This window comes from Lissotriton vulgaris, chromosome 1_1, assembly GCF_964263255.1.
Source record: "Lissotriton vulgaris chromosome 1_1, aLisVul1.2, whole genome shotgun sequence".
NCBI lineage: Eukaryota > Metazoa > Chordata > Amphibia > Caudata > Salamandridae > Lissotriton > Lissotriton vulgaris.
This window is the reverse complement of record NC_141685.1, coordinates 1359438750-1359451984: the sequence shown is the minus strand read 5'-3', so window position 1 is coordinate 1359451984 and position 13235 is coordinate 1359438750. Positions and strand designations below refer to the sequence as shown.

Below are 13235 nucleotides of genomic sequence, written 5' to 3'. Positions count from 1 at the left end.
GGCAGATAGGCAAGCCACAGCTTAGGCTGGACCACTGTATTCTGTCAGTCTGGATCATATGCTCATATTTAGCTGGAGGATAATGATGTATTAATCCTTGCTAAATGCCTTTCTTTTGCATGTTGTTTACTATTTCTTTTTGAGAGAATCCATTGTCTCTTTTTTAACCCTTCGTTTGTGTGTTTTGACTTGCGCAGACACATTTTCAGTTATTAGGCTAGCCTCAATCCCAGCAGTGCTATGGTATCTTTTTCCAGATGGTCATTGAGGTGATAGGAAAAGAAAGGCAAGAGATGTGCATGGGTGGTCGACAGGAAACTCTTATGGAACCCAGAGGATCCCAGAGATTACCCTGGCATTAGCAGTTCCTTGAAAACCGGTCAGCAAAATCTCATGGGCATGACATCTTTAGCCTAACACGCAGTGCCCTTGATGTGAACCCTTTACTTCATTTTTCTTGCCATTACAGGTGTCTGTGGCCTTATTAAATTCCAAGTTTGCCTGCAGAAATGCCATTCCTTGTGTGTACCCTCGCCCAGCTTAAACGTGTCCAACATGCCTCAGAAGGGCTCTTTTTTGTTGGATTAGGCAAATGGGGTAAAGTGCCCCACTTGAACAGGTCTTGCATTGGTTAACTGTATTGGGAAGAATGGGGTTTGAGGCATTTACTTTGCCCCTCTGTCTCTATTTGGATGTTTACCGTTATTTGACCCATAGGGTCTTGTGACACTTGCCCAACTGTTCACTTTGTTTTGTTATTTTTTCTCAGGCAGGTCTCAAATAACTTGCAACTTATTTGTCTTTGTGTGCAGGCTCTAGAACTTTTTCTGTCCCACACCATCTGTGACAAGTATCCTTGACTGTTTTTATGAGAAAAAAAGTTGGCCTTTCTGAAAACCTCTGGGTCTTGATTTTCTTGCAGTGAATCACTGGCATGGCCAGAAACTGTTCAGTTAGTGAGTTGTGCTTGGTAAATAAATGATCTTTCGTTTCAGGCCTTGCCATTGACTTCATAGACCTGAAGCTCTACTGGATCAGTTCAGGCAATGGGACCATCAACCGATGCAACATGGATGGGAGTGAGTTGGAGGTGATTGACTCCATGAAGAGCTACCTGACTAAAGCAACCGCCTTGGCAATCATGGGTAAGGAGCCTTGTACCCAGTTAGGTCCAGCAATGTTTGTAAAGAGGTTCATATTGAAGCTGCACTTAAGATCAGATGTGACGTTGCACGTTTAGGGGCATTGTCACAACCTGCAGTGGTCTTGTGACCAGTCATTATTTATTGCTTGCCCTATTTCTGACCTACATGTGCATTTTAAAATACTTAAGCATTTTGATTTTCATCTCCATTCCTTCAGATAGGTATGTGGAGTTTGCATCACAACCGTACTTGCAACCTGTTACTTTTTCTTGAGGAGGATCCTGAGAAATGGCAGGTTTTAAATATCAGTTGCCTCACAAAGTAACTTTTTCATTTGTATTGACATTAGTCTGTGCTTTGGCCTGAGTTTATTTTGGTTAACAAATGAGCGTTTATCAGGTACATTGTACATGCTACAGCAAAACATATGTTTCTTCAATTCATTTTGATTTGAGTAGGCTCCAAGCATTTCCAATATAAAGTCCTACCTTTTGGACTAAAATCAGCTCCTCTAACATTTGCAAAGTATATGGCTGTTATCTCAGTTCATCTAAGAAAACTAAAAATCTGTCTATCATTACCTAGACGACTGACTTATAAAAGGCATGTCATCAGAGGACACATTGAACCATTTTCAAATATGCCTCAAAACATTAACCAAGTTGGGTCTTCGAGTAAACCTCAGGAAATCTACCACTTAACCAGTGCATAAAATCCAACACCTAGGAGCTATATTGGATACAGAGTCTGTAATAGTGTGTCCTTTGTAGGAGAGGTTAGCAGTAATCCATCCTAAGTGGCACAATCTCTTGCACGCTCTTTAGCCAATGGCACAACAGATTTAATCCCCACTGGGGTCAATGGCCTCTTGCCTTTTTCTGGTGGTTTCACATACAAGACTTAACGAGTACTTTACAACTGTGCCTAGAGGAGCAGTTGAATCGGGTGTTGGGCCATTAGGAAAATACCTGAATCCTTCACAATCTGCTTTCCAGTCTCTCATTGTGGAAACAACCAAAGAATGTACTGAATGGGATATCATTCAATTAGGATCAGGATCTTCCAATTCAAAATCTAGTCACAGATGTATCTCTCCAGAGATGGGGAGCTCACATGGGACACTTACAAACCAAATGAATACTGGTGTACAAAGAAAATACCTACCAAATTAGCCGTCTAGAATTGAGAGCTGTTTATCTGGCTTTGAAATCTTTTCTCCCATTCAGAACAACACATTCCCTTCTTCAGCCAAACCATACAACAATCTATTATCTGAACAAGCAAGGAGGAACTCACTCAAGACACCTATCCCTTACATCTCCAGCCACATGGATTAGGTTAATATCCAGACATTTGACACTAACGGCTGTTCAAGTATTCAGAACGTACAAGCAGACTCACTCAGCTAAGTATTTCAAGAAAACCATGACTGGGTTATGAACTACGAGGTCTTGCAAGACTTTAAGACCGGGCTATCCAGAAAAAGATCTCTTAGCAGACATAAGCAGCAGAAAATGCCAATGGGTCTTCTAGCTTTTTTCACAGTAAAAACAACAATTGAGGGTTTTTACAGTGGGCATATGGTAAATTACATGCTCAATTGTCTAACATACAGCACTCTACCCTAAGGCTTGTTAGGCCTGCCTCAGGGGTGACTTACACATATTAGAATGGGAAGAGTCGGCTTTAAATGGCAAAGTTGAGTTAACCATTTGCAACTGCCCTTCCAGTCTGCAATGACAGACTCTGAGCCAAGGTTTACATTTGTCACACCCAAGGTGGCACAACCAGTGCTGCAGTCCCAGGGTTGAACCTACACTTAGTTCTGGGTTCTATATACTAGGTACCATATACCAGGGACTTGCAAGTAAGTTATCTTATGGCAATTGAGTAAAAGCCTATCAAACATACTCACTTTTAGCGTTGGGGCACAGGCACTGAGGTCTGGTTAGCAGACCTCATTGCACCACAAGTCTAAATACCAGCAGCATAAAACCAAGATCTTGGGGGTGACCATATAAAGAGACCTTTCCATACAGGCTATCAGTTAGATATTAGCCATCAAAACAGCAAGATTTTCATCTGCTATGGCTATTTGAGTGAGTTGTTGGCTTATCACTCTCATAAAACAAACCCTCCTGACATTATAATAGTCATGTGTCCCCATGCAAGTCTGTGGCTTTTGATAATGGTCTGTATCATCAAATGCTTCACTGCCACCCTCCACCAGAGCCACCTCTCCCAAACTGTGTCAAAATGAATCTTTAAGCAAGATACAGTAAAAGTTGCATAAGAAATAATGAAAGAATCAGTCCTGAAGGGCCCGGCTAGCAGGCTTAATAGGATGTTCATGGCAGTGGCGGCTGCTAACGATCGGGGTTGGTAGGGCGAGGCTGGGGGGAGCGGAATTGAAAAAAACCACTTACCTGGGTATTGCCACCGTCTCTCCTCTGTCGTTTGTCATCTGTCCACGAAGCAAGAAGCACACAGTCTCCCAGACTCCCTAGCCAATCATAACGGTGCGTGACAGCAGTGCTGTGATTGGTCTGAGCCCCATGGTTCGACGCTCAGACGGGGTCTGGGAGGCCATTCATGTTCTGCACCCTGGCTCTTCAATACTGCAAAGTGCGCATGACCATTTGGTTGGCCCACGACGCCCGGCCACTCCTCCCCCTGCTCTGGAAAGCTCTCCCCGCCTCCCACCTTAGCCAGTACAGAGCAATAAAATGATAATAACATTGATTATAATTTTATTGTTTCTTTTTGAACTGCTCAGAGAGCAATTGGGCGACACTTCGCCACCTTATCGGAGGAGCTGCCGCTGGTTCACTGATATCCTTATCGGCATGGGGGAGCATCTGTGCCACTGGGCTGTGGAGTCAAGGCCACGGCCTGCAAGGATGTCCCAGAGTTCAAGTCATTTCATATCATCATCCGAGGCGTTGGAAAAACAAAGGGGAAAAGAGAGGGGATATACTCACCACCACCGTTCCCTCTAGGGTGCGTCACCTCCCCTCATCAGAGCGCACCCCCTCGCGTGGAGTGCGCACACAGGACGTCGCGCGAGAGAGTCGCGCCGCCGGCCGCTTTAAAGAAGCGAGCGGCGCGAACATGAGGCCCGTGAGGAGTGCAGGTAAGGAGGCGGGGGCTGGTGGGGCTTGTGGCTTTGTGGGAGCGCGGGGCAGACTGTGGCCTTTTGTTTAAGTATTGCTGTTAATCAGATCCCCTTCACGGGCTCCGATTAACAGCAATACTTAAACAAAAGGCCACAGTCTGCCCCGTGCTTTACTAACAAAAGCGTAGTCAGTTTCCAAACACAGCGCGTACTTTAACACACACTGTGTTTGGAAACTGTCTCTACGCTTTTGTTAGTAAAGCGCGGGGCAGACTGTGGCCTTTTGTTTAAGTATTGCTGTTAATCGGAGCCCGTGAAGGGGCTCTGATTAACAGCAATACTTAAACAAAAGGCCACAGTGGGCAGACGGGGGGTGGGCAGCAGGGGGCACAGCGACTGGGGAAACGAGCAGAACAGAAGGCAAAAGGGGCGCAAAAACAAGGAAAAAAACGAGTGGCACAGAGGGCAGAAGGGCACAAAAAACGAGTGGAACAGAGGGCAGAAGGGCACAAAACGAGGAAAAAACGAGTGGAACACAGGACAGAAAGACACAAAAAACGAGTGGAAGAAAGGGCAGAAGGGCACAAAAACGAGGGAAAACAGAGTGGAACAGAGGGCAGAAAGGCACAAAAAACGAGTAGAACAGGGGGCAGAAAGGCCGGAAAAACGAGTGGAACAGAAGGCAAAAGGGTCACAAAAACGAGTGGCACAGGTGGCAGACGGGCACAAATAACGAATGGCACAGAGGCAAAATACAGAATACAGGGGCAGCTAAGAACAGAAGGCAGAGAGGCACGGGGCCAGCGAGGGGAACGGAAGGGAAAACTGGGCAGAGACGCGGGCAGCAAGGGGTACAGAAGGAAAGACAAGGCAGAGAGAGCACTGGGACAGCGAGGGGAACAGAGGGAAGAAAAAGGGGCACGGACCACGTACAGGCAGCGGGGAAGACAGACAACAGCAGTCACAGACACAACAATGAAAATACAGGCAATACAATGCATTTGCATACTGCCCTTAAGACACTTATTGTGGCGCTGTATGTGTGAAAATGCACCAGCTTTTCACTTTTTTAAAGTAAACGTTTTGAGTGCCATTTCGCACCGCAGACACGCGCGGTTTGTTTCCTGGCGCACATAGCCATGGTTGCAGCTCGCAGAGACCCTCCACTGCCGCACACAGTGAAAAAAATTAGAGGGAACATTGCTCACCTCTCTCTCATTTAGAGGCGTGAGGGACTGCTGCTGATTCATTCAAAATGCAGCTCAACAGAGTATCAGGATAAACAATCACAAGAGACCAAGACCACCTCGCAGCATTTAAATTTCAATCATCCTCTAGACATTTCGCTGTTGCTCTGTTTCACAGTTGAGTCTTTCTGTGTGCTGCTCTCTAGGCCTTGGGCCTGGTGGGCTTCTTCCAAGCTGATGATCCATTGAGTTGATCAGGACACCCCTTATTCTGTGTTCTTAGACTGATCCGATATTGCCAATATTTTCCTGGCTTCTTCCAAGTGACATGCAACACAATCTTTTCCTCATAGGTAATAAAGAATTTGAGGGGATGTCCCCATCCATAATGTATGGATTCTTGGCGAAGAATGGATATCATTTTGTTGAACTTTTTAAGTCTCAATAGGGTCGCTTTGAATGTTATGGAGCTCTAGGTTGACACTCCCGTCCTTAGCGTACTATCAGTTTGTGTAGTCAAGACATCCAGAGGCAGTTTTTGGCTGTTCTCTTAGGCAATACAGATGTTGTGTATGATCTGGAAAAACGTTGTCTCCTTCAGCGTCCAACAGAATTTCTAGAAAGAGGTCTTTAACGTGTTGCTCTAGCAGTGTTGGGAAGTTCTGAGTTAATACCCCTGATCCTAATGTTTTTACTTTGCTTTTTTATTTCTCAGTAGTACCTAGTTTAGTGTTTATACAATTGCTCTCTAGTTAAAAACTTTCTTCAGTCGCAATTATGTCTTGTACACAGAATATTGTATATAATTTAGTCTCATCACCTTATACATCTTAGTCTAAAAATGTGTCCGTCATTTTTAGCCATTCAGGAATGGGTCAATGTGTTTCTGGATACCTTGCAAGCTAGGGAAAGTAATAGATATGTGAACCTCTTTGTGGCGATGCAGTATTGGGGTTGACACTGATGCATCTCCTCTGCTTCTCCTGTAGGAGACAAGCTGTGGTGGGCAGATCAGGCCTCAGAGAAAATGGGGACCTGCAACAAAAAAGATGGATCAGACGTGCAGGTGTTACGGAACAGCACAACACTGGTCATGCATATGAAGATCTATGACCGAAACATGCAGAATGGTGAGTGCAGCTGCATATATCACTCTTTGTGTTTCAGATAGGAGTTTCTTAGTGGGTTTTTTCTTCAAATAAAACACTTTATTGGCATTTGAGATAGTAGAACTTAGTGTTTAACACTGTAACTTGGGTGAGACGATAACCGCAAAGTATTATTTGCTATAGGAATTTGATGGCACATATCTTTGCTTCTGAGTGGTAACCGGGAAATCAGTAAAGTAGACCTTACATCTAAGAAAACGAGTCAGTTTCCTTCTGGTCATGTAGGCAGAGGGAAAGTTAACTTAACCCAAAATTGCTCCAACACAGAGTCTGAATTGTTGCATGCATGTAGGAGCAACCCCATGTCTTACATATTGGTGCCTCAATCAGTGAACCTCTGTCCTTACCCCATCTACCCTCATATTCATTCACTAACCCATAGCATATTTACTCATCTCCACCGTTTTGCTAAAAGAAAGCTCAGATTGAGAAATATGTTTGTAACTTTTCCAAGGTGTAGGATATTCACTAAATAGAGCACTTATGTAGAGTAAAGGTCAATTGGGAATCCTTGACTAATTGACATGGCACAAGTGTTTTGATGTTTAACACCTTGGCTGCTATGGCTTTTCCCCTCCTGTGCTGGGAAGCTTTGAACTCTATTGTTTCATGACGAGCTCAGCTCGTCATAAGCACAGCTCAACCGTGCCTCATGACGAGCTGAGCTCGTCATGAGCATCGAAGGGGTTAATATACCCAGTGAAGATAGTTCAGTTGAAGTAGACAGCATTGAGGTAAGACAGCAGTTTCCCTGGTTACCATCTTGACTTCAGTCCAGTCCTCTTCTGCAAAGAACTCTAAGTCACTTTTCCAATGTTTTACTTAAATATACAAAGCAGTCTGGGGTGTTAATGATAAGAGACCTGTATTTTTTCTGTGACACGCCCTTGGTCTTGAGGTGCTCTGTGGTAAGTTTAACTTACACTGTTCTGAAGCCCGGAATTACTTATGAGCTTGGAAGTTGCGACCCCAGAGTTCATATTCAAAAGACAGCTCTTTGAATGACTTGATGTCATTTTTACTGCCGAATGGCCCCAAGGCTGGGTATGCCTTTTAAGTCACAGGTACAGAAGGTTGCGAGTACCCCACATGGGCCAAACAGTCAACAACCCACAATCGAGCCTCTGGTCACTTTACCTGCCAAACCAATTGTCTCAAGTGCTCTGTTCCTGCAGGAAATAACCACTGCTGTAGACCGAGGACAATCTACAGTATTTCATTGGCATACAACCAATTCAGCAATAGGATTGTATCGAAGAGCTCTTCTTCTAATTGGAAGGCTCGCCCTGCCTGTCTCCAAATAATCAATCAGTCAGTGTATTAATGTGAGAAGCCCAATATTATGCTCAGAGGTCACAGACCTCTTTCAATCAGTCAACAAATGTATAGTGCGCACAGCTACTCATAGAATGTCTCAGCTCTACTATCCTCATTTACCACCAATGCTGAAGCAAATTACGCATATGCTGCTTCAAACTTCCAGGTCTTAAGAAGACTTTTAAAGGAACGTTCATCCTTCATCGCCCTGAGATGAAAAGGAAGTGAGTTCCAGGGGGTGGCAACATGGAAAGAAAAGGAGGAACTAAACCATTTTTTTCTCTTTGTTCTCACGACCACTGCCAGCAAAGCATCAGAATAGGTGTAAGGATCGAGATGGATATTACAGCATAATTATATTAACCAAGTACAGCTGCCCTATTTGGTAGAAGGCTCTGTGAGTCAGCGTAAGCCCTTTACACTCTCCTTGATGGGTAGCCAGTGCAGCTCTTTAAGATGCTGAATATGACTGCTTTTAGGCACTTTTAATAGAAGCCGATCTGCGGCATTCTGTACTAGCTGCAGCCTTCTAAGCTGGGAAGCCGGTAAGCCCCAGTATAGGGCATTTGCATAGTACAGTTGAGAAGTGACAAGGGCATGAATGCTAATCTTTTGATATTGCACGGGTAGCAGATAAGGGAATTTCTTTTGTTATTTTAAGAGGCCAAAACACTCTCCCACCAAACCATCGACCTGTATACCAAAAGAAGTCCTGTTCTCAAATGTTACCCCAGGGTTCTGTATTAAGGAAATAGGGGCTGGTGGAGACGGAACAAAACTGGGCCAACAGTGGCCATCACATGCTTGGGGGGGTGGATGCCAAATAACAGGATCTCAGTTTTGCTAGTGTTACACTGCAGATTATTCAAATACATCCACTGGAACACTGCAGAGAAGCATGCCTTGAAGTTACTCATGGAGCTGGTAACATTACTGTCTAACCTGAGGACAGTCTGTTTATCAGTTTAGGAAACCACCTGAATGTCAAAGGCTTCAATCGGAGTTTCTAGAGGTGTCATATATACATTAAAACGTGTTGGGCTCAATGCAGAGCCCTGTGGAATACCGAAATTAAAAGGCTTGGGTTCAGAGGTGTAAGGCACAGTAGGAAAGTCCCCCTTTTTTACATGGTCACCCCCACGTTTTGCCTGGTATCTGATGCAATTTTGACAAAAGTGCGCAGGGTTTCTGCTATCCAGGTCCCTAGTGCAAGATCTGTTTCCCAAAACTGTACAATTGTTTCTCCAATTGGTAATACCTTTAGCACCCTCTGTAAATCACTAGTAATGGTGCCTCATATAAAATGTGAGAGCATACCTGCATGAGTAGATATGACCTGTGCTGGTCAGTTCTATTACTGCCAGTGCAAGTAAACGGGGCAGCCATTTTAGCAAATGTGCTGGACACTGATAAAAACTAGTTCCCCAGCTACATATTGGCTTTCTTGAAAATAGGTATGTTTGTTATTAAACATCCTGTATTAATAAACCCACTTGTGGTGGATTTATTAATGTATGCACCCAGAGGGCATCTTAGTTGCCCCTGAAAACCTACCAGCCTTTGGTGTGTTAGTTAATGCCAGCTAGCTACCCGAGACAAGCTTTTGACCTCTTAGGGTGAGAGCGTTTTGTTCTCTGGAGGTCTGGAAAAAAAGCCTGTCTGGGAATGGGTGTTTACACCCCCACCTGCTCATTAGCACTTCTAAGCCGGCGAGCTTCAACGAAGTCCCAACCTTTGAAATGCGAATCTGGCTCCCCTCACAGGAGAAGTAGCCGACCCCCTTTATCCAGAGATGTTTGGCACCTGGACAGGCGGGAAAATTAGCTAGGCAGGTAGGTGCAACCAAAGGTGTTTGGTATCTAACACCTTGTATTTATTACCCCACACTGATTCCAGTGATGGATTTATTAATACATGCACCCAGAGGGTTCCTTAGAGGTACCCCCCTAGTCTCTATTGTGCCGGCCTGCTGATTCTGTCCATCCTGCCACTGCAGGCAAGTTTCTGACCCCCTAGGTGGTGAGAGCCCTGGTCTTAGATGTCTGGAACATACCTGCTCTTGCAGGAGGTGTTTACACCTCCTTCAACAGGATGGCTATTACATCAGCATACCAAGGCCAGAGTCTTTAAAGCCTCTGTCGTCTGTGATATGACCCCAGCTTCCCCCATACCTGAGCGATGCCATCTCCTGCCCTGAGGCCCATTGGGCACTAGGACAGGTGGGACATTAGTTATGCAAGGAGGCGTGGAGCACACCCAGGTCTCACACACCGCTATGGTGAGCTGCCTGTTTGTGCTCCACTCTAGGACAATTCAACCATCTTAGTGATGGTAGAATTAGTAACTCTGGGACAGTGGATGTCCACTTGCCACAGGAAGTGGTCATATAGGCGACATAGCGACCCCAAGGCCAAGTAGCCAAATGGCTACTATTCTACAGTCCCCTAATACCCTTTAATTGAGTATTTAGGTGGCCCCCTGACACCAGAACTTTAGATTGACCTGACTAAAGAAGTAGAGGGCACTGAAGAGCCGATCAAGAACTGAAGACTGTGATGACTTTTGACGCCAAACCTTACCTTCCTGCTCCAGGCTCAAAAATTGCAAAGACCTGACTCGTCCTGCAGCTGTGCATCCTCCAAGTGTCTCAGAGGGTTTCCAGTACTTCAAAACCAGCCAGTATCTCCCTTGGAGTAGAAGTGCCACTTTCCTGCAGGCACTGACTGCGACATTCGGTTCCAAGAAGCTGCTGACCACTGGGTCCACAGATGCAGTAGCCACCCAGTAGGAGGTCAGCATACTCGGAGGTCAGATCCATATCCTTACCAAGTTTGGAGATGCCAGGAGCCCTACGAGCTTTCCTGCACCAATACCTGGGAGTACTGTACCCCTTGCCAGACCCAACATTTGTTTAGATGCCAATCTGGACTTCAACAATCTGGCCAGCCGATGAGGGACATAAGCTCCCCAGAGGTCTGCACCAAGAGTGGCCCAGCTATCCTGTTTTGTTCCATTTTTTTGGTCCAGACAGAGAACCGTGACCGCCTACGGCACAGTAGGCCAAAACCCCCTGCACCTGAGCTTCCTGGCCCTGGTCCACAAACACAGACTGCTACCCCTTGCTCCCAGGTCCCTGAATAACTGAGCCCCCACACCTGTTGTGAGCCCCCTTTGCAGGTGTCTTCTTTATTTGGGTAGAGTTCACTTGAAAGGGTGCCTCATTGGGAAACTCGGGTTAGTCACACAGCTCATCCTGCAGCTTTACAGGCCATGCACATCAGATGCGAGTGCCTTGGCTCTCCCTATGACGTGGATTCCAGGCTCCGACTGACCTAATTCCTAGCTGTCCTTTTATGGATGAATCTTCCTGCAATTTGCCCTGACATACAACCTCATGGGATACTTGGCCCAGGAAGGTATGCAACCGGCATCCAATCACTACTGCCCTGGTTCTGGGGCCCTGGAACACCCCCATAAAACTTGAGAGTTTAGATGTAGAATGAACAATAAAGGGGCACTTCCAATGCAGTGCCAGCATTTGTTGTCTTTTCAAAGCCAGACTGTCAAATATTATGTATGCCTTTAGTGAAATGACGTTATTGGCCAAACTCCTACTCCTAAAAATTGTTCCAGCACCACTGATCTTGTCTTTCGTACAGCACAAGCAGCCAGAATGCTCCTCTCACTTGCTGTAGCCTTGTTACTACAGTGACCTGGCATTATTTCATATGTCCTCGGGAATGTAGTGCGCTCAGCAAGAGTCCCTTGAAATAGCAACCTTAGTTGGCTGTCTTGAAGCAATTTGCCCAGTCCTTGGGTCTGCGAGCATTCAGTGGCACTATTTAAATAGCATGTTCCTTATCTGTACATTCAAGCACTTTGTGGTATTCCGTGTGACTTACTATGTTGCATGTCTATGTTCAGGAGATGTTGGGGTTTCTCTAAAGTGAGGTTTTTTATTCTCACCTCTGTAGCAGTCGGTGGTTTCCTACATAGCCTTCCCCACTGGCAGGGGCACAGAAGTAGTGTTGAGTTATCCTTTGATCCTTAACTAGTGACATGTCTGCTCTGTGCAGCTGAAGGCATCCTATCCTGTATAGCCAGCGTATTGATATGTTTGCTGTGAGCAATGTTCAGTGTTTGTAATCTGTGTGGTTGGTGTAGAGAAGTGTCTGAGCAGCTGATGCTATCCTGCATGTTCGGTCTAGTGGCATGGCTTACTGGCTGGGTCTCCTTACTGAGTCGGGACTCAAATTCCTATCCAACCCAAAAGAATGAGAAACAACAATAGACAAAGAAACACAGACACAAGTGATTGTCGGTGAGACTCACATACAGATCAATGACTCTGGTTTCGTCAAGAGGCAACGACGGACAGAGCGGGGCCTCCATTTCCTGAGCATGGTTCAGGTGAGGTGAGGTCCAGTCCCAGCTCAAGCTGGATGAGCGATATACCGCTTGATACAGAGGATCAGTAACGTCCACCTATATGTTCCCTTATATCCTTTTTGTAATTGTTTTTCCACTTTTTGCAGTAGCAAAAATTATAGAGCAGAGGCCCTGAAGAAAGCCGTGGGATTTGTTCCCTACTGGCTGAAACATGTTGGCCCATTTGCAGTTATTTGTTGAAACTGTTGTTTTGCACTGTTCTTGTTTTTACTTCGGGGTGGAGCCAATATTCTAATAAAAAGTGTTTTCTATCTCTTCACCCTATTTTATTCATCACTTTTTCTGTTTTTGCACTGCACCAATTCCCATATAATCTATTTCTTATGGTCGGAAAGTGATTGCGTACTTGACCCATTTCAGACTGATACAGTGGGTATGGAAAGAAGTCTCTATGATCAAGAGACATACCATCCAAACTCTTGGATGACCAAATAAGAAAATTGATCATCACAATATATTGATGGGAATCCATTGATCTGTATGTGAGTCATCGACAATCACTTGTGTCTGTGTTTCTTTGTCTTTTGTTGTTTCTCATTCTTTTGGGTTGGAAATGGAATTTGAGTCCTGACTCACTTAGTAATGAGTCCCAGCCAGTAAGCTAACTTAATGGCTTTCTTTAGACCCCGGTTTTCTGTGTTATTAGAATTGAATGGTAGGGGATGTAAACCTGGGCAGGTCTTTAAAATATCTGTTTGACCCTTTCTCTCTCTGTGGTGTTTACGGTCTAGTGGTATGTCTGCTGTGAGAAGTTATCAGCAGTTGGTATGTCCGTTCTAGTACTATGTCTGCAGAGCGCATCTGGAGGAAGACTGTATGGCAAGTCTAGTTAAATGTGCCTTCTATGATCAGC

At 45.1% G+C, this 13235-nt stretch overlaps 1 protein-coding gene across 2 annotated transcripts in view; it reads left to right on the top strand.

Annotated features, from left to right (window-relative positions):
• Nucleotides 1–13235, top strand: part of LRP1 (LDL receptor related protein 1) — a 1437817-nt gene that overhangs the window by 516894 nt on the left and 907688 nt on the right. For both annotated transcript variants that reach the window (XM_086966724.1, XM_086966716.1), the window contains exons 32-33: nt 996–1145; nt 6437–6577. In XM_086966724.1, coding sequence (XP_086822850.1) covers nt 996–1145; nt 6437–6577 — 291 coding nt within the window. The remainder of the gene's footprint in view (nt 1–995; nt 1146–6436; nt 6578–13235) is intronic.